The 25,570-nt window shown below is 37.5% G+C and overlaps 1 protein-coding gene across 1 annotated transcript in view; it reads left to right on the forward strand.

Annotated features, from left to right (window-relative positions):
• KCMF1 (potassium channel modulatory factor 1) overlaps window positions 1–25,570 on the forward strand; it is a 39,262-nt gene that overhangs the window by 11,361 nt on the left and 2,331 nt on the right. Inside the window, exons 3-7 of the mRNA XM_026049946.1 lie at window positions 7,343–7,510; window positions 16,599–16,738; window positions 21,509–21,610; window positions 22,781–22,955; window positions 25,421–25,567. Of these exons, the coding sequence (XP_025905731.1) occupies window positions 7,343–7,510; window positions 16,599–16,738; window positions 21,509–21,610; window positions 22,781–22,955; window positions 25,421–25,567 (732 nt within the window). The remainder of the gene's footprint in view (window positions 1–7,342; window positions 7,511–16,598; window positions 16,739–21,508; window positions 21,611–22,780; window positions 22,956–25,420; window positions 25,568–25,570) is intronic.

Raw genomic sequence — 25,570 nt, forward strand, 5'->3', positions numbered from 1 at the left:
GTTTTACTAGACGTGTGTCTGCTAGTGGTGCTGTCAGTATTATTTTCTTACCCTGTCACTATTTACAGCAAAAATTCCTCAGTCTACCAATTTTCTGTTAATAGAATTCACATTCTGCTTGCCATTTCCCAGATTAACAGAGTTGTTAGATGAGTTCATGCCTGGTGCCAATTCCCTTGCTGCCAAATTACAGACTCTCTGTACTCTGATAAATATGTTGCTCTATGTTTAATTTATTGTATTTACAATATTTTAGCAGCCTTTTTTGTTGTGATGGTTTTTGAAGACCAATTTAGATTACATTAATTGAAAGATAAGTTTTCTGAGGCATAGTATCAAGTACTCAATTAGAAATCCAAATCTGCTTGATCCAAAGACCTTGCAAATGTGACATATATGTAATTCTGTTTTAAAAGGTTGCTAGGCATGTCTGGCAAACCTTTTACTATGAATCACTTCTACTGTCTTGTAAATATTTAGGCACACTACTACTTTCATCTGAAGATGAAAATTCATAAAAATACCAAAGTGCATAGTAGTCTTAAGTGTAGCTATATCTGTGTGCTGTGAGATGCTAGGACTTCAAAAAGAAATAAAACCTAATCTTCTAGGTCTGAATTTAAGAATGAATTGGAGAAGACTCTGACCTGTGTGTGCAAGGGGGCTGACCAGGTGATCTCTAAAAGTCCCTTCCAACCTTTATGATTATTTGATTCTGTGACACATAGAATATAAAATGCAATTTTAGGTGTTCAACTTGTGCTTAGTATTCCTCTCTTTTTGCTAATGTATCTAGGAGAATATGATCTGTCTCAGTTTTGCAGTCTTTGCTGCAACTAGTAAAAATAATAAAGCAGAAATCAGAAGGCGTATGCAAATGTTCTAGAGAGTTTTCAAAAGTCATAGCTCTTCTTGAGTAAAAATGGATTCCACAGTTCATTTTTGCTTTATGAAATAAGGCATTCCTGAGATAGAAACAGGATAGACAGGTTTAAAGATGTATTTTTAGAAGTGCTCTCTTGCAGATATTTTCTCATAGTACCTGGAGAAGTTGCCCAGGCCTCCTAAAAAATTGAAATCTTCATCTCATCTGTGGTTGCTTTCTGCTTTCACCACAGAGATTTATCTCATTTATCTCTGTTTTCTTCTCAAAGTAGACAGATGCTTTCAGTTCTTTATTGGGAGATAGGAAGGTTTTCCTCTGGACTTGTTGGGAAAGTAGTTGGTTTGGATCATGAACTGAGCAGAGATTCTTCATAAAATGATGTCTAGATATTGGTCCAGACTTCAGCAGGCTCTGACTACAGGTGTTTCTGGCTTGCGTGCTTCGTGACTCAGAGGTGTGTTAGAAGAAATGAAAGAATGTACTTATTTGTATGGGAAACCTTCAGAAAAAAAAGTGATTGTTATTCTTGGCCTACAGAGAGAATAAATGCTTAATATTCATGAGAACAGATCCACATTTCATCACGAGCATGTCTATACAGGAAACTATTTTAGTTTAATTCAGATAACAATGAATGACTGGTATTATAAAACTCTGCAGAATTGTTTTTATTGGCTCCTTGATTTCCTTGTGTTGCTAGTTGATCAATGAACTTGAGCACACAAACTGTATCATGATTTTTGAACAATTGTTAATACAGTCTTGTGGTGTTATTTGAGTTGCATTCACTGGGCCTACTAGTAGTGGTCTGTGTCATGTCATCCATCTGTGTTGCAGAAAAGAACTTTTTGCCAACAGTGGCAGCTAAGGGGTAGTGAAACCACTAGTGTTCCTGGGACTTATTTAGAACACTTTGTGCTTGTATTTACAATAGTTGTGTGTGTGTATATATGTGTATCTAATATATATTTTATTTATATATTATACATATATATTTATAATTTTGCATATATTAATATATTAAATTTATATGTAAAATATATAAATAAAATTATAGTTTTATAATACAATAAGCTTTTTTATTTTTTGTTGAAGTCTTAAAAAGTAATTTGTTCGTTTTTTTAGTATATATTTGGAAGAGAAAAAACAGCCTAAATTGTTGCCTTTAGATAGTGTGGTTTTCTTGTCAAGGTTGGATCAGCAGAAGTGAGTAAATGTCAAGTAACTCTTTTCAGAATTCAGTAAGATGATCTTTTAAGGAAACATGTATTATGGTAAATTTCTTTTTCTGGGATGATGCTCATTTTTACATTATGCAATCAACTAGTTTAAGATGGATAATCAAAGATAAAAAAACTCCTTTTTGCAGCATGTTGTCACCCATGTATGATGACGAAGGCTAAAACTTAATGTATCAGCATTATTGATTGGTTCTGTCTCTTTAGACTGACGCTGGACAAGCACTACTGAGCTTCACAAAACCTATTCACAGAAGGGAGTTGATAAGATCAGCTGATCTGTTTCAACTCCAGACTTTGGGAAGGAAGGATGTTTAAATGAAAAAAAAAAAATAACAAAAGTAAAACTCTTTCTCTTCTAGAGTAGGCTTCGTTTCCTCCTCCTTTTTCTCTCCAGTTACAAGTTTGCATCCTCTCTGGCTGCAGTTTCAGTCTTAGTTCTTTCAATACTGGTTCTTCTTGCAGACATGCTAGTCTGATTGCTTCCTCTTTCACACTGCTATAGGCTGATTTTGCAGGTTGAATACTATTCACAGTGAGTATCTGTAAGAATGGGGATTTTTCATCTGAGGGGATGGTGTATGAATCATCTGTTCAGCACTTGAAGGTGCTCGAGTATTCTCGAGTGGTGTGGTAGTTTGATGTTTGTTCTGACAATCTACTTTAGTAAACAAATGAGTTAAACATTTTAGAGATCTGTCATTTGTCTGGATTTTTCCAGGATTTTTTATATGAAGAACATCTTCCTAATTTAGAAATTAAATTCTGGGTTAAGGCAGTAGTCTACAGTAAGAGATGAGCATGCTACAATAAGAAAAAAATGATCTGTCAATATGTTTGTATATAATGTTAAAAGATAGCAAATATTTTTTTTCACTGTCAAACAACTGACCCATTTTGGTAGAATTTCTGTAGATATGCAGCATTCTAACCTACATCCCAAATAGCTGTTGTAGAACAGATTTATTTCAAAACAAACAACACCCCTGAAATAGCATCCAGTAAGGAAAAAATACCATGCTCTGTGTAAGATAGAAAGTGAGGTGACTGGCATTTTCACTCTGGAGAATGAATTATTGACAATCTGATTTTGTATGTCTGTTGGATATTAAAAGAATGATGGTGATTGCTAATCCCAGGTTGAAGGAAGAATTGTACCTAAATTACAGACCAGCACGTTAGTTCTTAAACACTTAATTGCTGACAGAAATGGTACAATAGAGAATACCCACAAAGATAATTTCTCTCATCCATTGCTAAAGCCTGGCAGGTTTAGCAAAAGATTAAATATGTTTCTGTATCCACCATTAGGTTCTGCTCTCTTCCTTGAACTTCCTTTCATCTACTTGAAATAGTTCTTGTCTTCTAGTACACTGGTAGCAGGCTGATTTACTGCTGTCTACTTAACAAGTATTATGTTTTCTCATTAAAATGTTACCTGTACTTCAGCAAGAGAAGGTATTATAGCATAAAGTTCAGAAAAGAAGGGTATTTAGTATGTGCTGTGGATTTATGGTTGTCATGAAACAGAAGTCTATCCTTTCTTTGGTACTTTAGGTACATATGAAACTACTTCATGAACATTTTGGGGAAATACTGCTTCCTTTCATTGTGTTCCCACTTTGTCTGATAGCAAGTATGGTTCAGTGTGTCTATCAAAGAAGCATAACTGATTGTATTAATGGAGCTGTTGGGTATTTCCTGAACTCTCCTCTCACTGAAATTACTACCCTGAAGAGAATGAAAGGACTGATAGTATGAAGAGAGGGTATGAAGAGCTCCACAGAATTTGATCGGATTATTGAGGGAAGAGTGAACCAAGGCTTTCAGCACGAGGCTACCCTCTAGTGGAATAATGTTGTACAGAAAAAAAAAAAAAAAAAAAAAAAAAGCGCACATTCTTTGTCAGTGGCAACAAGTTTTAATTAGACATGGCACATGATAAACAGTGTATGTGTGTACTTGTGTAGAAATGACCTAAAAGTAGAAAAAAAACCCTTTCATCTAGCATGAATTGAAAAGATATTTTTTCATTTAAATAGAATGGATATTTCTTGTTCTGTGACCACTGCACGTGGTTGCTCTGGAGAAGACGAGAGAAAAGTTGTAATTGAAAGAATTTAGTTCCGGGGTAATATAATTTAATTCTTTCTAGAATTTAGAATTTTCTTTTAAGACTTTTTAGAAGTTGGCAGTATTCTGTGCAAGGTGGACTTGTGCAGAGAGTATGTAAATCCTTGTCACATGTTCACTCTTCTATTTGTTTCTGTTCCTTCCTTCAAAGAGAACCCTCTGAGGATATTTTCTCTTTAAATCTGTGGTTTACATGAATGCATTCAGTTCAGTTTAACATTCTTTAATTTGCTGCAGGCCTGCTGCATTTGTAGCTTTATAAAACAAATGAAGGGAAATTCTGGGGATTTGAAAAGCATGCTGTGCTAACAGGAATATGTTATCTCCAAGTCCTTGAGTTTTTGAGGGACTAAGAAAGGAGCTTCTGGAATTTTAGTTAATTGATAGATATAAATGCTAAAGATGAGAAAATTGAATAGAAAATCTAAGCTTTCAAAAGGGAACAAAAATTTTTGCTGTGGTAACCAGAGTAGAGTGGGAGGGGATGTGTTGACAGGGTTTTCAGGTTTGTAGATTCCTGTTTGTATACATGAAAGAGATTTTGGTACCCATGTAACAGACTTCAGTAATAATAATAAACTGCAGGAGAGAAAAACAAAGAGATTGTTTTTAAAATGGAAGAATAAGTGATGTAATCTAAGAAAATAAGTTTGTTCTGGGATTTAAATACATATTTAGCTCCCAAATCAATGGATTTTGTTACTTTTTAATTCTCATCTACCTATTTCCTCATGGAGTTTTCTGTTTTGGCTGCCAAGAAGGATATAAAATTAACTTGTTACAGCCCGTCTTGTCAGACGTATTCTCAGAAGGAGGACTAGTTTGTAGATGTGTGAAGCTAGCCATGACAGATATAGAAATGCCCTTTTTCTAACCAATTCCTGTTATTCTCTGGATTTTAATTTGCCAAAAGTAGTATACTAAGTATTAGTACTCTAATATTAGATTTTCCTTTGAATTCAAGTAATAGAATTCCTAATTGGGAAGTGATTATAAGAAACAAAAGACAACTGCTACTTAAAAGACTCATGCAGTAAGATTTCTGGTAGAATTATTTCTATGTATAATGTATATTTCTCTATGTAGACTGTATTTAAAACTTAAGTACTACATTGTAATTTGTGTTCATAGCTGAATCTGTCCAGAATTAATATTAAAAAGGGCAGGGAGGAGAGGTTACTGTGGAATTAGATGCAGAGGTATTAACATGAAGAAAACATGCAAACAGTGGTGTGTTTTTTTTTTTTTTTTTTTTTTTTTTTTTTTTTTTTTTTTTTTTTTTTTTTTTTTTTTTTTTTTTTTAATCTACCTATGTTACGGACTGTTTAGATTCTAGAGAAAATATGTGACTGGAGAATTTTGGTGGCTGCAGAGTCACATATGTTTACATTAAATCAACTACGAGGAATTTAAGGAAAAGTGGAGAAAGTATGCCTTTGAGAACTATGCCTTAATACGTCATCTGGAAAGTTTATATTGTGCAGCACAGACTTTATAGTAAAACAGCCTGCTCATTTTAGTGATAAACAACTTGCTGATCAACTGTTTAAAAAAAAAAAAACTGTCAAAAAGCTTTGCAGTGCTGCCAATAGCTGATAAGTGTTTTGTGCACCCCATGCATTGTTGGGAAAGTTTGGACACTGCTTGTGTAACATTTTCTCGATTGTGGTAGGAAATAAAGGACTAAATTCTCTGGAATTATTTTTTATTGCTTAATGAGCAGATGTTCTCTAAAGTTAAGTAACTGTCTTACAAATTATAAAACATTACCACAGGCTCAGAGTTAATGGACAAAACTTCAGAGCAGCACTTCAGAAGGGAAGGACTAAAAACTTCAAAGATTTTAGAACTGTCTTTGTCAAAATGTAGTTATTTCATGTTATGACCAGTAAAAGATATGCTAGAAATAGTTTCTTCTGAGTATACTCTTCCACACAGAATGACACTTGCAGACAAAAGACTGAGTGTGGCAGCTAAAGAAAAAGGTTCAATATCCATATTAGTGTATGGTGGTTAGTCAAACAGTGGAAATGAGATAATGCTTTAAAGAATGCTTATGAGTAAACAAAGTGAAAGGAGAACTGACAGTTATTTGGTTTGCACTTCATCTAAATGTGGCAAAGCAATTATTTGAGCAAGTAACAAAGATTTAAGTGAAATGGATTGTTGTTGCATTCCAGTCTAACAGGCTTCTAGTTTAACAGGCATTAAAGCTTCTACTCGGATGCTAGAGTGGAGTAGTACAATGCAAAATGCAATGTTTTTCTACAAACAACATTAGTTCTCTGGTAATTAGGTTAAAATAGGAGGTTAGGAAGATTAGTGTAGCTGTTTTGTTCTTTTAACTCTACTTCTGTAAGGTTGTCTGTAGCTGTCGAACTATTTAAAAACATGGTTTAGTTAGTGCTGAAGGAGGATATTGATCAAAATGTTGACTATATTATATACGCTCCTTTCTTATGCTGAGATGTGTAATTATTAATGCGCTTCAAGGATGGATTACAAGATGGTGTTACTTCCCATGTGCTGATTTAAGGAACCAACAGAGATTTGAGGCCATATAGAGAAACAATTAAAATCTTTAAAAGTTGGACTTTCTTTAAAAGCATTTCTTTGACACCTATAATATGACTAATTTGCAATGCAAAGATTGAAATCTATAAAGAAATAAGGTGGAGGAAACACCCACAGCCTGACTTCAAAAGTACCTTTCTCCCTCCTTAAAATCTTAAAATGGAAAAAAAAAAAAAAATCAACCTCACATATTGTCAGGTTTTCTTCAGAAACCCAAAGTCATGGTGTTCTTCAGAACTGAAATAATTGGAAAGCAACAAAGCAAAGACAGAAAAGCTTGTTATTTTAGATGTTTGAGTTCCCGTTTTACATTCAGAGTTCAAGCTACTTTTTTCTTTCACAATACTAGCGTCCTTTCAGGAGATGAGTACACTTACGTTGTGGGTTATCTCAGCTGCATGTCAGAGGTGGCTTATTGCTCTCTTTCTTGGGAGGGAGTAGTAACAGTCTGCCTGTTATTGAAAAGTGGTGTAACTTATTGCCATTTTAAAGCAACTCTATTTGTTCACAGGTGTCAGCTGCGATGCATGTTTAAAAGGAAATTTTCGAGGTCGCAGATATAAGTGTTTAATTTGCTACGATTACGATCTGTGTGCAACTTGTTATGAAAGTGGTGCAACAACAACAAGGCATACAACGGACCATCCCATGCAGTGCATACTAACGAGAGTAGATTTTGGTAAGTGATAATTTAATTGTCACAATAGCCATTTGCAACAGTTACCATCATGATGTGTGTTTCCATATGTTTTACTTACTAACCTCACTAAAAATTTGAACAAGTTCTCATCTTCTAAAATTACATGTATCATCTTTAATACTAGCACACACAAACTATTTTACATATTTCTTTTTCTATTAATATGGTGCAAAAGAAATTAGATAATTTCATGTATTTGTTAACCATGACTATTCACCTTCCAGTTCAAGATGTTGAGGCAAATGTAGTCACCTCCTCGCTAGCACCACATTCAATATTCTTTTCTAAAATGTGGCACAGTGTAAGAAAAACGACGACGAGTTTGGAGGAATATTACTTTATTGTGTCTTGTATGGAAATGTAACAGCTGGTATAACGATAGGCTGTGTTGAATATAAAAAGACTTTCTGAATTTTGATCCTTTTGCAAGATTGGATATAAAAGATTTTTGATGAGGACTAGCAAGTAGTCCTCTTGGGCCACTTTTAAAGTCCTAATTACAAATGATTTCTGAAGGCAAAATGACATGAATATTAAAAAAATAAATAAAAAAAGAAGCAAAGTTCTTGTTCTTTCTGTCCCACCAGTTATTTTTGTTCTACCACTGTAGAAGTATAATTGTAACTTCAGAGATACCTCTGCTGTAGATCTTTGCTTAAAGATATTCATAGTGTTGGACTTGTCTGTGTCTGTTCTAAACCCATAGATCTTTTTTAATAACCAGCTTTTAGTGATTTCTGCTGTATTGTTCTTTAAATGTTGAGCTCTTAAACCCAATAATCTCTTAAAAGCTGAAGTTTCATTAAGTGTAGGTGACGACCTAATTAGTTAAAACACAAGTAAAATAACGGTAACATATATTTCCTCATGGATTCCATAATCAGAGAACAGTTGAATATGCAAAAATGGTTGTTTTCTCAAAACTGCCTTTCAGTGGAGAAATCTTTCATTTTGTTGTAATCTTAGGTCTCAGCTTGCCTTAGGACTGCCTAATAATGACTTCAGAAATGGACACCTTGGGTTTTGAGGGTTTGGAACGGAACATTTTAGTATGTTAGCTTAAATGCCTATGTGTTTTCATTTGCTTATGTCTCTTCTCAGGATGCTTTTTTTAAATTATTTTTTTTTTATTTTGTTTTTTATTCTCACTTACTAAAGAAATATAATTCAGTATCAGTATATTAATTCAGAGTACTGGTCGTAGTTAGAGATACGCATTTCACAGTTCTTTGGCCTCCAACAACCTTGGGGTAAAGTGACAATATTGCCATAAACATGAAGTGCTCCTGATGCATAGGAAGAGAGGACAGACAGGGACTTGCTGTGGAGTCAAAAGCTAGCAGGAAATGCTGAGATTTTCAGTGTATTGCAATATGGAAATTTATTCTCAGTCTTTAGTTCTAAAGAATTCCAGCTGTTTCATACTGTTTCTATCACTGAAGTGTAAGAATATCTAGAAAACATATTTTGCTGCTTACAACTTGCATATTTTTCTTTTTGGAAGTCTCTGTTAAATAAACACATCTCTGGGCTAATGCATTTTATTTGTGTATGTTGAAGAGGGATTTCTTAATGCTTATTTAACTATGCATAAATAATCTAAATAGAAGAACATTTTCGCTGAAGTCCTGGCATAGGCTACTTGCAGTTCTCAGAGTTTTTGGAAGCATTTGTGCTGCTGTAGTTTCTTTAGGTAACAAAGAAGGAAATGAGTTTTTCTGGTGTTTTCGTATGGCTTTACATCTGAGCATTGTTCCTTTAGAAGCACTGTTGGGGGATGGGAAATACTGCATCTCAGCACTCAGAGTTTTGGTCTGATCAGAACTAAGGGTCAAGAAAGAATAAATGAGACTACAGAGAATACAGCAGAAAGAATACCTCACCAGGTTATGAACTGCAGCAAAGGCTGAGAAAAGCACCAGTGTAGAAGTCGTGTAAATTTACGCTTTAGGAGATAAACTAGGAAATATTTGTAAATATGCTATTTCTTAGACTTCAAAAAGGGATGTGTTTCGTTTGTAAAATGTTTTTGTTTTAAAGTTCTTTTGGAATGAAAGGCATGTTAGAGTATATTTTTTGTCATATTGTGCAGATGCTTAGAGAAACTTCGGTAGCTTTTCAAAGGGCCCTTTGTAAGCCGGAAAATCATGTGACTTTGAGGAACATCCAAAAATTCAGGAGGTAGGGAACTTAAAATGAGGGAGAACGGATAGAAAGCAGCCTGTTTAGAGAAGTTAAGCTAGTTCTGCTAGCAAATGAAGAAATTGCCCACAAGAGGGATATAAATGGATTAAAAGAAACTATTTCTAAAAAGTGTTGGCAAGATAAAACTAGCAATAGTGAATTCTTTCACTTTCAGCTTAGCAAGCTGGAATGTGAGGGGAGAAAATGTTTTATACATTATAGAAATATGAATAGGAAATTTAATAGTGAAGAAAGCTAAGAAAACATCTATGAAAACATAGCATGGAAGACTGTATGGGTATATGTATGAATCCTGGAATATCTGTTAAGTGACAAATTTTAATCACACTGTAGTCATGTTGATTCAAAGGTATAAAAATTCTTTTTAATAAAAATAATCTTACAGTTCTTACTGATGCTGCAGTGGAAAGTAGATAACCTAGTAAAAGTTGAGTTTGTTTTTGTACAACAGAGAAGAAATCTGAGTGGGGAATCCTTTCAGTGCAAAACTACTGGTGAAAACTCTTCAGAGGAAGCTGGTGATGGTTTCTTGGGTGTAAAAGTGAGTGTGGGGGGATAGTCCTGAATGTGCTTTGCTTAAGATGCATCTGTAATTGCTGACAGAGAACCCAATACCTCTGTTTCCCTTCAGGACTGTGGCCAACAATATCCCCGTACAGGGGACTGTGGAGCTCACCTGAGTATTCTATACTTGAAGCCACAACCAAGTTCCAGTTTGCAGTGAGCAGCTAATCACATAGATGGGATTCTAAGGGGTTGTTTGCACTTGGAGCAGAGCCTATAATGCTTTACTTGGTCATTCTTTAGTGCTCCTATGCACTATAGTAATAAGGTGGTGCTCTGAAGGAGCTTTTGTTATTACCTTGATTTTTTTCTGAGGACTTGAACTCATGGAGGAACTCATAATATTATTAAAAATGAATAAAAAGCCCTAGTGATTTTTAGCTGTGCCAGCGTTCACAGTCTTACTGTGTGGTTGCCCTAATTTTTTATTATTAGAAATCAGTGTATGACCTACTATACTGTTGAAGGAAGATGGGACTCAAAACAATGACAGGAATATGTGTTTGTGCATGTAGATGATAGCTCCAGTTCTCCCTGAATCTGTAAAAAAAAAATGCTTATTGGATGCTGTAAAATCTTGAGTCATATGCTGACATAGTAGGCGCATAGCTTTTAAAATAATAAATGAATTTTGCATGTAGTGATAAATGACCTTAAAGCACAATTCCAGCTGGCATATTTCTGGAGGGCCAGAATAGCAGTAGGTCTCTGAGGAACAAGTGCATGCTTACTGGGCAGTCACTGTAGAACTCTGTTTTTGTAGAACAGCTAGTCAGGGTAGAGAAGCTGAAGGCAAATTTCCCAGTTCTGGTTTTCTTGAAAAACAATTTGTTGTCACCGACTCTGAATTCTAAACTGCTGAGGTGCTTCATGGTTCTGAGTGTGCGGCCTGGTCATTATTCCTGTGATTTAAAGAGATTAGTCAAAAGTAATAGTACAATTGAAAAAAAAAAAAAAAAAAGAGCAGCAAAATCCTATTGTGTTACATCTACTAAAATACAGAATAAATATTCCTTCAGGTATCTGCTTAGATGCTAATGGGACAAAAGGTACTATCACTTCCTATGGTTACTATCATTTGGGTAGCTGGCTATCTGAGGACTAACCTTAGTAATATATGCTGTGAGGTTTGGCTGACTTTACTGGAATTGTGCTCAAGGCTTTTCTATTTTCAACTACTGGAATAAGATCTGTGTATTAATTCCATATTTTTCAAAGCCATATCATCACAGAAAAGTGTTGACTTCAGTTTGAAAGGGGTCTGTGGACATCATGTGGTGCAATGTGGAGATCACTGTGTGGGAAGCACACTGGGCCAGGTCTCCAGTGAGAAAGGCTCTACCTCTTGTGGGCAACCTATTTCAGTGTTAGATAGTTTTCGTGGTGAGGAACTTGTGCCTGCTGCCTCTTGCCTGTTTGTGAGGAGAATGCCTCACTCTCAGGTATTAGCTGCCTAATACCTGAAGGTTGGGATTAGATTCCTTCACCCACCTCTCCAGAGCCTTCTTCAGACAGGATAAACACATTTTTTTCAAATTTCTTTCATCTGTCAGGTTTCCCTGGCATACAAAGGGAACCTTACTTGTTTCCCACTGCACCCTCTGAAAGTCACTCTTGAACTGGGATATCAAAACTGAACCCAGTCCCCTGATGTGGCGTAACAAGTGTGGACTAGAGCAGCATAAATGCAGGCCTTGATCTGCTGGCCTCTCTTGCAGATTTGGCCAAGAACACAGTTTGTTTAAGCAGTACAAGGGCACACTCCTGGCTCATATGAAGCTTGCTCTCCAACCAGGACACCCAGGTCTTTTTCAGCAAAGCTGCTCTGCTGCCAGCTGGCCCCTGCTGTATTGTTAATACCTGCTCTGTTGGCAGTGCTCAGTATTGGCAGATGGGCATCAAATCCTTTGTGATCTTCATCAGCATCTGTGTTTGTGGTACATGGAGCTGAGAGTGGCCTTAGCACAAGGAGGGACTGTATCCTCACTGTGGAGTCCTACAGCACCCAGGCAGGGTGTGCAAGGTTGGGCTGGCTACAGGAGCAGATTCTGTAACAGCAGAGCAAAAATAACAAGCAAAGGCTGGGCTTAGAACAGGAAAACCGATTAAAACTAAACATCCAGATAGTCAAATAAACCGAATACCTGCCACAGCCTCTGTCAGCATGAAAAGTGTCTCTGATTCTGCACCAATTAGCCTAGTGCTGTTTGTAGGTCTTTGCTTGAATACTCAAATTGAGGACTGATGAAAGCACACAAATGAAAGCAAAGAATAAAATGCTTCATCTTACTGGATGTGGTTGAACTGGGATCTTGCAGAAAGATTGAAATACTGATGCTGTGTCTAGAAGGAATTAGCAGCTGTCTCCTCACTTAAGTGAGCTTCTACTCTAGCAAAAGTGGCTCTCACACTGCCTTTTCAATGAAAGAGGAGAGTTCTATATAAGGGATATAGAGATACTCCATGATGGAAGTAGATTATTCCAGTCAATAAAGGAGGACAACAATATGTGATTGACAGTGTACTGGAATCTAGAAGAATGGCACAGCTGTACTACTGTGTGTCTCTGTTTGTTTCATAGGATGAGCCATTAGCATAATTTATGTCGGAAGGAATCTAGGGAAGCATCTAGTCCAGCCTCCTGTTCCACGTGGGGTCAGATGAACTTATTTAGGGCTTTATGCAACTGGGCCTGGAAAGCCTCCAAGGATGGAGATGGCCCCGAATCCCTGGAGAGGCCGGACTGTGCCCTGGCTCACAGCGCCAAGGGTGCTGCTGTCCCAGCGTGACCAGGACACGCTGACCCCGCTCGGCTCCTCTTCTCCACGTGGCCGCTCCCAGCTGACGTCACCCTGGCGCTGTGTTGTCCCAGGGAACGTGGATATCATAGGGTCCCAATTGGCCTGTTTCTTTGCCTGGATTTTGATAAGTGACTAGAGTGAATAAGCGTTATCTCTTTAAACTTGTAGCAGAGAACCTGACAAGGTTTAGGAAGGGTGGGATTTTTTGTTAATTTTTGGTTAGAACATATATAAAAATAGAAGAAAATGTTCAGGGTAACATCATTTTGAATAGTGACTGCTTTTTGATCAGTGGTAGAGAAACATACATTTTAGGAGCTCATGCTTGTCACTTTAATTTCTGCCTTTCAGTTCACATACTGATGTGTGATTCTTTCTGTTTGCTTTTGGTAAATATATAGCAGCTTGTATAATACCAGCATGTTTTATTTCTATGAATATATCTAATTGAAATGAAATTAACTTCATTTATTTTACCTCATTTAGTAGAGCAAACTAAAATTCCTGACTTCTTTGTGCCCTTCTAAAGAAATATGTCTTAATGGTATACAGGGACAAGCAGACAAGTATATACCTGATTCATCCCCTTAGAAGTTTGGTTTTGTCTAAGGAATCATACAATGCTTTTTCTGCTGCATTACCAACTGTAGGTAAAGAGCATAGTTAACTATGTCGTTGTTACATAAATGTCATGCGTGGCTATAGATGGATGATGAGGCAAGACTGCTCATTTTTTTATTGTGTTTCTGGAAGAAATTATATTTAATGCAAAAAGTTATGCTTTCCAACACCACTAAGCTTGAAAACTAACCTTATAACCTGTTGTTGATTCTTCTTTAGAGATTATTCATATCCTTTTACTATTTTCCTTCTGTTTCCTCTATATGAGAGATGTGTTTAGCCAGACTTCTTTTTTTTTTCCATTTTCTTTCTGAATAAACATTTCTTCCTCCCTAGATTTTTTGAAAACAAGACTTTAATGATCCAGAGGATTTTGAGGGTTAGACTCAAAATTTAATGTATGAAGTTACTTGGAAAAAAATCAGAATTCTTTATTTGAAAGATTTCTTTGTGGCTGGAAGGAGTAATTCTGTGATCATGAGCAAGTCTCACTGGAACAGTAATAAAACTGTAAAGAGAAACAGTAATACAACTGTAAGAACCCTTACTTCAGTAGTCTTAGAGACCTGGCCTGTTGATTTTTTTCCCATGCTTGTAGTCACTAGGACTTAGCAAATAATTTTTTGGGAATGTTAATAGCATAAATACATTACTTTATGAGAATTCTTGATATTCTTTCAAAAGGAACAGGTGGAGAAATTCAGCAACTTTAAAATTAGATACAACTCACTACATTACTCAATTACTGACTTCTTTTTTTCATTTAGGCTATATTGAAAAAGCAAACCTATGTGATACGCCCTGTGTCAGTCTAGCAAAGGTCTGGGGAGGGGACAGGAGTTTTTTTATATAGAAGTTGGAGAGAGATTAAGTTTTAGGAGGAACAAAGGAGTGAGGTGTAATCTTCTGAGGGAAAAATATTTGGATTAGCCAGTGAGAGATTTCGTTTCTGATAGGGATCCCCTACAACAAAGGTGTGCTTCCTGGTGTGGGATTGCAAGTTCAATGGAAGTTACAAGAAGGGTGTGAAAGGAGGTGTGAGTGGGAGAAAACGCTAGAAACCTGGGGTAAAACTTGACGTATATTTACACCATTGTAACTAGAAAGCCTGAGCTTGGACTAGTACCTTATTACTATTATTAAAAGGGTTTTTTGTTTGTTTGCTTCAGTTGGCTTACTGCTTCAAGTCATCATCTTTTTGTTTAATCCAAATCAGTATGTATGGTGCCAAAATACCTGCAATAAGGTTGCTCAACAAGGTACAGTCCACGGAGGGAAATTGACTTTATATTGTTGTGTGTGTATGTCCATGTTTGCAAAAAAGAGGCTCTTAGTTTTACAACCAGTAAATAAGTATTGCATCATCACCACAAGAATCATACCAAAGCTTAAGGCAATTCAGAGGATCAGCTAAATAGCTTATTGTTAACTTACATTAAAAGCAGCTCAACTTTTGAGTTTCCTTAACTAAATTTCTAAAATGAAGAACTATCTCAATTATTTTGCTCTTAATTATAGGAGTAAATATATAGGTCTTTCTGTAGGTTTCAACTTTCAATTGGTTTCAGGACAGCAAAAAAGTGAGATGTGAAGTTCATTGTGTTTCCCCTTTGGAATGACACAGTAGAAGGGAGAAGGTTTTTAATTTTTTTTCTTTTTTTGGTATGTCCTGTAACAACTAGTGCAGTGAGCTGCTTTAATTAGATTTTATACTCACATAATGTTAGGGTGGGTTCTTTTCATCCATCCTCACTAAAGTATTTTGCATTACATATTTTAGGTACCTGCTACATTGATTCATTTCAGTTACATTTTTCTGAAAGAATGTGCTTTTCATTTCACATATTACTGAATACTTTCAGCCTGTTATAGTGACTTGCAACTTGTGTCATGTGAGCATTGTCCTTGCTTTGCTCATCTGAAGCAATACTGTACTTAAATTATATGTATTTGAGTTTGCCTCAACATGTTGGAGGTATTTTACACCCAGTTAGGTTTTTGGCAGTTTGAGAATTGGAAACTGAACTGAATCTTGAGGAAAATTTCAGAAGAGTACTCCTTGAGAAATGCAGGAAAGTGGTGCTAATTAGTAACTCACATATTTTTAAGTCCTCTGAGTTATATAGTTCTTCTCTGTGTTATATCTGAAATGATCTCTATAATATTCCTCCTCATTGCTGAGCTTCAGAGTTAACACTTCACACTCAAAATAGGGTGATTTTCATATAACTTTTTATTGCATATCTTATAAATAAAAGAACCATAGAACACTTTCAGACAAGTCTGGTCACCACGTTGAAAATGTGTGTGTTGAAACTTTAGAAAAAGCAGGTAGCTAAGCTTGTAAATAAACCTGATTGATTGTGCGGGCGGCTGCTGCTGCTCACTGTCTTGACAAGGGCTGCCTGGGTCTGAATGGGGATGATCGGGCAGCCCTGCCCCAGTCCCAAACCTTTTCCCAAGTGATTGCAGCACTGACCTACCTGTAAATTAAAAAAGGAAAAGAAAAAAAAAAAGAGTAAGTAGTACAGATGGCTTTAAAAGAAAATACGTTGGTTATTTTGTATTATTCTAGTGATATTTTTATCTTCTGAAAATGTAGTACGTGCTCTCTGACTGGCTGAAACTTAAATGTGCTGGCTAGGTTTAGAAACTAAGTTGTGTGTTTTATTCCTGGCTCATTATTTCGTTTCTGCAGTTGAGTAGAATTATGTTTAAGTGGTGAACTTTTGAATAGATGTGGGAAAGTAGGTTTTTAGTAGGCCTGTTACTAACTAGGTAGTAATTATGTTCACATATATCCGTATAGACAAGTTTCCATGGATAAAATTTTAACAAATTAAAAAAAAAACCTCTCAAAATATTTTCTGTTTTAGATTTGTACTATGGTGGAGAAGCTTTCTCTGTAGAGCAGCCACAGTCTTTTACTTGTCCTTATTGTGGAAAAATGGGTTATACGGAAACATCTCTTCAAGAACACGTTACTTCTGAACATGCAGAAACATCAACAGAAGTGGTAAGAATCGTTAGAATTGGTTTTCATGTGTGATAGAAGAATACATAAAATCTTTCCTCTAGAACATCAGTATCTTCCTTTGCTTTTCCGTTTTTCTTCGAAGCATAAGTTCATTTCAGTGCTTTTTTTTAAAGTGTGTGTGTGTATATATGTGTATAACTACATTTGACAGACACCAGAATTCTCTTCGTCTTAAAGGTGTCCTGATATAACAGGACTCTCCCCCCCACCCTGACTGCCATGTTCAGAAGCTTATTTTCTCTAAATTTCTCTAGATTTTTCTTCACATTGTTACTCTGTTGTATTTTATTTATTTTTTCCACAGTCAATTGCATAATTACCAAACGAGTTCACTATGTCTTCTAAGTCTGTAGCTATGCCAGTTTTCTGTAATTCTTAGGTAGAGGAAGGTATGCAGACATTTTTGAACAGCTTTTTTTAATGGACTAGGTGTGTTTCTACATCAGAAGTTGTTCTGTTGAAGCTGTTGCTCTTGAGCCAGAAGTTCTTTCCTTCGCTTCACATTAAGGCAGTTGAGAAACATAGAATTAAATATACATATGGAATTGAATATACATTTCTCTTAAGTATTTCTATTGATACTTGTTTATCAGTGTTCCTGTTTAACTTTGGGAGTAGAAGAAACTAGGTTGGCATCTAATATCTTTTATTTGGATTATCATGTCATAAATTCCTGTATAAATTCACAATTTTTTCTTGAAAAGGCCTTACAATTATTAAAAAAAAAAAAAAAAACCTACATGTGTTGGTGCTCTTGAAATTTATGTAAAAGAGTTTTGATATAACACATACTTTACTAAGACAGGACTAATATGATTTCTACCCCCTCCCAAGTAAATAAAAATTATTAAATCCTGTTAAAAAAATGTGAGACAATGTTGGTTCATTCTGTTATTCAAAAATAGCTATAACTGAAAAAAATGTAGTACGCAGAAATAACTGTATATGTAACTCTGTGCAGTGGCATTTGCTGTTTGTTTTCAGCTCCCCACTTGCTTGATTTTGTGCTGATAGCCATTATCAATTTAAGTGTTCAGTTGCCATTTGTACAATTTCTATTTCCTATTGGAAAAAGCGGTTTGCTCCAGCTTCTATCAAGTGCCCTGATCATCTAGATGATCATCTAGGTGCTGCTTATGCCAAAAGATTTTACAGGTATGAAATTCTTCTTAACTGCTGGTGGTGCTTGAATGTTTAAGCTGTTGTTTTAGAAGAGCCTGTAGGTCTTGTTTTTTTGGATTACGTTTTTTATATATATTTAAACCCTGTTGCATAATTTCAGCAGCAGTCCTGTCTAAGGTTCCTAGAAAAATGTGAATGCTTTAAGCAAATTACTCATTACTCTTTACTAATAAAGAAATGTCTCATGACCTTAGCATTCTTTAGTCTTCTATTTTTCTTTTAACTGTCAGGGAATTCTGTGGAAGAAAAAGTATCTTTCTTCTATATGAGACTCTTAGCAGCCTCCAAGAGGAGCGATAGGGGAGGTGTCTGCACCTTTTTGAGACCCAAGTGTAATCTTATCTTTCCTAACAATCTGGAAAGTAAACTTCCAGTTCAAACCTGCTGCACCATAGGACCATAGCACATGGTAGTGACACACTACAAGTTATGTTGTTTTGAGTTGTTCTATAACTGTGCAAGGTTTAAACATAGTGTAAACCGTTGGAAGTCACCCACATTCGGGTGACTCTGTCATGACTTGATACTGTAATTCTGATTTGCACCACTTGATGTCAGTGATATGCTCCAGACACAGAATATTAAGATCTAGATTATTAAAATTAGCATGGTCTTGTCTGTTTTGCGACTCTCAAAATTCGTGCAGCCCAGCCTTGTGTTTTCAAATACCTGCTACTCCACTGATTTCTGAGTTTGGTGTGTGAAAACAAGTCTTTACTGATCAATTGTGGATCAGTCTACAATATTGTTATACTGTATCTCTGTTCCAAACTCACGATAAAGAACAAAACTGTACTGCTTGAGTGTGATTGTGTATGTTTGTGCTAAGTGTTAAATCAAGCTTTTTGTAATAAAGCGTTTAAGTGTGAATATGCATACAGCTGGGTAGTGGAGTTCTAGTAAAATGCTGTATGATATTACTGAAGAATACCTCTAAATCTTTGTGGCCCTTTGTGTCAAGCAGTTATCTCTGTTCAGATGCTCACATCTAGTCCTTATAGTTGCTGTAGTTTTTTATAGAAGTCTTTATTTCATAATTTTAAACCAGGTTTGCAGGAATTACATTTTTATTATTATTTTACAATGCAATAATTTGTATTTTTATTTCAGTCATGCTAACTTTTTTCTTAAAAAAGTTAATCACTGATGTTCAACAGGAAAAATGCGTTCTTCAGATACTTTTGCTGTTAGTATTTTTGAAAAGCAAGGATTGAATTCTGCCGTTTTGTAATCAGAGTGGCACAGATTAGAATGTGTGGTTGTTGATTTCTTGGGTCTTCAGTATTACTCACTGATTTTCTTTGTTGTTCATTTAACAATGAATGTGGGTATTCATTGTTACCTACTTTAAAAAAAAAAAATAAAGATTGATTTAGATGAAAAATAAAACTTCAGTAATTACAAGCCTTTCTTCCCCAATAAGAGGACAGTGGTAATAGTAATATAGGATAAGTGCAGAAGAGTCTGCCTATCTTTATGCTGATCTTATTGCTGATGTTGGGTTTCAGTAAAATGGGCTGATCAATGAATAAAATACAGCATTTAAGTAGAAGTCTGCTGGCTTTGCAAATCCAAAAATAATAGGAAATTTCCTTAAATATCATACCCGAATCATGTTTCAGAATAAAGACACAATTTTTCTGCCATTACACTGTATTTAGCAGGTTTCTTGTGTTCAACAAGGCAGTAACTAGTCTACCAGGTCTAGTTGGACCTGGCTTATGGACCAGATCTTTGACGTGTTGTAAAAGTTAAGAACTTTTCTTGCAGTAATGAAATAGAGGGGACAAAGTAAATGGTTCCTGTTTCATTCTTGAATGTTATAGTAATTCATTCAAGTGACAGGTTTTCTGTCAGCACAAAATTATCATATACCTGTATAGAAACAGGGAGAAAATGGTAATGTGAGAAAGCTTCTGGAAACGGGCAGGTATTCTATCACTTGGAACTAACTAACATAGAACTTTGAATGAAATCCAAATGAGGCTTGCAAAATAACATGATTTGTTAAAACAACAAAAAAGGTAACTTCCAGGAGAAGCTTCTTGATGCTCTTTTCCTCTGGATTGCACCAGATAGTTGTGCACGTGACACTAACAGAGGTAATGTTAGCTGCAGCATCACACCTGACCAGTGATACTGCAGTCTTTGTAATGACTGATAGGCATTTTGCCAGTACTAGTGCTTAACTAAGCTCTGTTTGCTTATACCAATGTTCTACCAGCTTGTGTTAAAGAAAAACACTGGAGTGCTATGAATGCTAGAGAGTAAGGTTTAGGACCCTAATTTTCCCCTTAGTGTTCCTTTTATTTTTTCCTATATGATATTTTTCTAAGGATGACCTCTGCTCTTTTGAGGAGAAATATGACCTATTCAGAATTTGATTGTTAGGTTAAGCTGGGTAGAGCTTTCTTCTATTTAGTTGCTTTATAAAACATGTTCCTTTGTGATGTGGTCCTGCAAGCTTGGTGAAAAAAGGAGAACCTTCTTGATTGAAAATTGAGCTGTTTATAAGTAAGGATGTGGACTTTATAATATTGATATTTCATCTGTACATACATTTCTTTCTCCCTACTGATTAGCTATATGATATATTGGCATAATTCAGTATTTATTACTTTGGATTGCTGGGGAAGGTGGGCGCGATGCTCATTTTGGGAAGGAGAGAACTATTTCTGCATGTAATCCTGGTGTAGTGGGTTTGAGGAGAAACATTTTTCTGGGTTTAATTTGCTTGACTGGTTGCTCAAAACCTGTATTTAAAAGTGAAAATTTCATAGCAGAAAAACGCATTTTGAAATCATGATTGAAATTCTTGTTTTTCATGTTGAATAACATCTTGTTGTTCTTGATTTTGCTCTAAAATTGTGTGATTTGGGCAGGTAAATGTGCCATGAAAGTTATAAAAGATAATTTGCAAAGGGTAAAAATACTGTCCTTAGTCCTGCTTATATACAAAAGATTTTTCAGAAGTTACTTTTTTAGTTTTGGGATGGAGTAAAAAGGTCATATGCCTTTTTTCCTCATTAAATTCTGATCTGCCTTAAATGCTGTGGTTCTGTCTATGTGAATCTTTTCTCTGGTGTTTGAATTGGGCAACTGCACAGCATTTTACTAGTTGTTGTGTCCTTCCGTGTGCCATAATAAAATAACTTTGCTCCACAGTAAGGGTTCCTGTGATCAACTTGAGTGTGTGCATGAAGAACCTGGGCAGCCCGAGCTTTGAGTTGCAGCCAGGGCTGCCTCACTAAGACAATCCCTTAGACTCTGAAGAAGAGGCAAATGTATAGGTTGCAGTTGTATTGAATTGTCCATGTGCTGTTAGTATTGATGGTCTTTAAACCTTCAAAGTCGTCCTGCAAAACTGTATTTAAAGTGCCTTTTCTCAAGATGCTGTGAGATCAACACCTGCAGCACGTTTATTCTTTTTAATACGGAATTGTGGGTATATCTGTGGGTGCCGATAACACAATTTTTGAAGCATAAAAATCCGTGTCTAGTGCTTGGCTCAATTGTGTGTGTTTTGTGTGAAACTGATAAAGTTGGTTTTTATCTCTGTCGTTTCAGATTTGTCCAATATGTGCAGCATTACCTGGAGGGGATCCTAATCATGTCACAGATGACTTTGCAGCTCATCTTACACTGGAACACAGAGCTCCTAGAGATTTAATATCCTTTCTAATATCCAGAAACCAACTGGTCAATTGCCATACAGTAGCCATAACTGCTTGCTTAGATTTCATACTCAGATATTCGTGTATCACATTTTCCTGGGACTTAGTTGCTGGAGACTTACATCTCAACTAGCAAATTAATTTTTAATTTAAGAAAAAATATACTGTGAATAGAGTGTAGGTATACTTGACAGTGTTTTCTCTGATAGGGAAAAAAAAATTAAGTTTAAAATCCATCTTTTTGCTACGTGTTCTACAGTTACTTCTTGTATTCTTCCCTAGTCGTTAGTTTTGATGTTACTTTGTGTGTCTGAAAGCAGCACTCCAGAGTCAGTAGTCTGCTGCAAGTGTTTGTGTGACCAGAAGTGGATGCTCTGATCAGAGGGTAATTGGTTTTGAGAAATAATTTTAATTTTTTTGTTTAAAACGTAACTGTGCTTAATCTGTCAAAAGTTACATTGTTAATGCTTATAAGACCATATTGAAGGTCATATTGCCATTACATTGCAAGGTTAGACAATATTGTAGGTCAAACTTTGGGTCTCAGACATTTCCCTAAAAACCTTAGTGGAGTTAACTCTGAAAGCCAGGACGAGCACTTTTTTGTCAGGAATGGCTGCGTGTATTTGCTGCATTTGCTGTTGTCAGTGCTGTGCATCCATTGCAAGGCACATGCTTTTTCTGATGGTCTCTGGACCGCCCTTTAGGGGCCAGTTCCTTTATTTTTTAGGAAAACATTTTCAGTATGTTTCAAGGTAGCTCTACTTACTGTATATGTGTGTAGTAAGTTACGGCCTACAAAGGCTGCTCACTAATTTCTTCACTTTCCTCGGCAGCACAGTTAGGGCTTTGGGCCTTTTTTCATGCAGGTGGAAGTAAAATCCCTGTATTTTAGCAATAAACTCTGCAAAACATGCATTGTCAGGGCTTCCTAGTTAACTAGGAAAAGACTTTTCTGGAAAACGGAAGCCCATGTTGCTGTTTCTTAGGCGTAGCAAAGAGCTGCACAAACCTGCAAGGTTTGGTGCGTGCGTGCGTCCGCGGGTGTCCTGCATCCGTAAGGCTCCAGCCTGGCTTCGGGACCCGGGTGCCACCTCCCGTGGCAAAAGCTCTCGCTGTTTATTGCCCAGCGCCAGGCACTGTGCTTCCTTGACCGCGTGATCACGACGAATCCAGTGGCGTCCGGCATGTCCGTAGAATGTTCCACCCAGGCCGGGGCCTGGGAGGCCCCCGCGCACGCCGATCAAACATGCACTTTACTAGCAGCTCCACTGGCGGGCTTTCATCTTCTCAGAGCTCCTATTCTCCAAGCAATAGAGAAGCCATGGATCCTATAGCTGGTAAGGGCTGCGACACGCCGACAGCCAGGCCTTTACATATAAAATTCAAGGTGGTGGTTGCTCTGCTTGTCTCTGTTCCTCAACCACGTGTGCAGGGTGCTCCACAATGCAGATATGTGTAATAGGTGCTGACTGATGAACCCTTGTCTTCCTTGGGTTGTGCCTTGAACTGCCAAGCCCAAAGTCACTGCCCCATTAGCTTGTGCTTGCTGTCCTAGCAGTATAGGGCTGCTCTTAAAGGCCAGTCTGTCCACAGAGTGTGTGTTTTTTTACACACTAGTTTCTCACCTCTCTGACATGCAGTGGTAGGACTCACTTTAATTTGCTGTGTGTATGGAGGTGTTACAGAGGAGGTGATGAATTTCAGTTTATATTTTCACAGATTCACAAAGCATGAACTCTTTGGAGTTCATGAAGATTAAATTAGCTGGCTTTGTTTACTGTTGGCCATACAAAACATGTTCTGTTTACATTCAGAATGCCGTTTTAATGCCAGACTTGCTCATTTCAGAGGTTTTTCAAATTTGCCTTTCAAGGCATTTGCACATTTTGTGGTCTAGTTCCAAGAGCACTGTGCAGGGAAGAAGGGGATCTCCCTTTCAACATCGGTCCATCGCAGAGATGTGCTGTCAGGGTTTCCAAGTATAACCTCTTCTGTGTTTGTTTATCTTTGATATGAAAATAGCTTTTTAAAGGGGGGGGGGAAAAAAAGCATGAAAATTCTTAAGGCACAAGTTCTCTTAATGGAAAATACTAAAATTTTTATTGCCCGTATAAATACTAGGGAAACTTTAGGTCCTCCTTTTGCCCCCCTACCCTTTGCTTTGGGTGCTGAGAGGACATAAATGCCCCCAACTGGGACTTGGTGCAACAACAAGGCTGAGACTTCTTGAGAGGCGCCAGCCTGCCCCCTTAGTGAGGCCCTGCCCCACAGGGCGCTGTGGCTGCTGCCTTCCCGAGGCCTGGTCCCCCCTGCCTTCGTGTCTCTGTCTTTGCTGGACCTCCGTCACCTAATTTAACTCATTAAATTAGCTGTGGAAACTACCGCAACAGGAGGAGAAAATAAATGAGTTAAAGGAGGTCACAGTAGGGCCTGAAAAGCAGTGGGATTTGCTCAAGAAGGGGGATGTTTGCATGGCCCCAAGGGCCAGGCCTCTCTGTCAGCCCAGCTAAATGCAGCGACTGCCCCATTTTTGTTCTTAGCATTCCCATTTAGGGGCATCATATGTGTGGTAAAATGCCTTTCTTCTGAGTCTTTCCTAACATGGTGCAAGTTGCCTTTTAGCCGTTGTGCAGTTTGGGCACCCGTATCGCACCAAGCCACTGCTCAAGGGTGCAGCTGCTTCCAGAATGTAGTTCAGTTATAGGTACATTGCAGTGAGGGGAAAATTACAGCTGTATCCTGTCTGGCAGTTTTATGTGTCTTTAACTGGAGTAATAAATCTTGAGACCATCTGAGGTGGCAAGTCTGACTTGAAATAAGAAATATTTGTAGGGTCTGTTTCATTTTAACATTTTTCTCCCTGTGGTGTTTCCCAGTAATTAAAATGAGGGAAAAAAAAAAAGAGTATTTGAAGAGTATGGTGATATCTGCTGATAAAAGTGGCCGTCCAAAAGTCCCTAACACAAAATTGCTGCACTTTATTCCTACAGTGATGCCTTATTTAGTAAGATGATACTTGTTGTAGGCCATGATAATTTTCTGTGTATTTCAGTGTGATAGAGAGGGCAGGAGCAACAAAAATGCTCTTGCACTCCACTTCAGGGTGCAGAAGAGATTCTGCAGTTACTTACTGAGCAGTACCTCACTGGTAGGACCTATTTTGAAAAGAAATTTTGAGGACAAAGTTTGCCATAAATGCATCTCAGAGATGGGGGACTTAATGCCAGGCATTTTAAATGGCTTTTCTGTGCTTCTGGCAGATAATAGAAATTCACACAGTAAAAACGTTCTGTAGCAGCAGCTTTGGTGTCTGGTGATACCTTAAAATGTTTTCTTAATTGGAGGACAAAAGCATTCGGTCAAGATGAGTGGAATCACTGAACTGAAACAAAGCCAACCTTGATGTAGTGGATGTTGTTGTTCTCTGCTGCACAGCTTCCCTCCAGAATATCGGGGAGGTAAAGCTTGTGTATTTGCTGAGAGGAAAATCAAATCCCTAACCAGAGCCAAACTGAAGAGCTTTTCAGACAGTTGCTGTTTTGACTTGAAGTTAAGGGGTTGCTGCAGAGGACATTCCTCATAGATGGCATCTCCTGCTATATTCCAAAGGCTTCAAACTCATTCTCCCCTTCGGAGCAGATCCGTGCAGGAATGAGTCTCGGCCGTCGCGGTGCCGAGCAGGGCGCTCGGGCTCTGCAGCGTTGCTCGCTGCCGATCGCGCTGGGGAAAGAAAGGGTCTCCCTGCGCGCGTGGCCGGGCCGCGCTTCCCGCTGCGCCCGCAGACACCCTGTTCTCCCCGCAGAGCTGCTGTCCCAGCTGTCGGGCGTGAGGCGCTCGGCGGGAGGACAGCTCAACTCGTCGGGCCCGTCGGCGTCGCAGCTGCAGCAGCTGCAGATGCAGCTGCAGCTGGAGCGGCAGCACGCGCAGGCGGCGCGGCAGCAGCTGGAGAGCG

Source organism: Nothoprocta perdicaria, unplaced genomic scaffold, assembly GCF_003342845.1.
Source record: "Nothoprocta perdicaria isolate Ctin4 unplaced genomic scaffold, notPer1 scaffold_63, whole genome shotgun sequence".
In the NCBI taxonomy this organism is placed as follows: domain Eukaryota; kingdom Metazoa; phylum Chordata; class Aves; order Tinamiformes; family Tinamidae; genus Nothoprocta; species Nothoprocta perdicaria.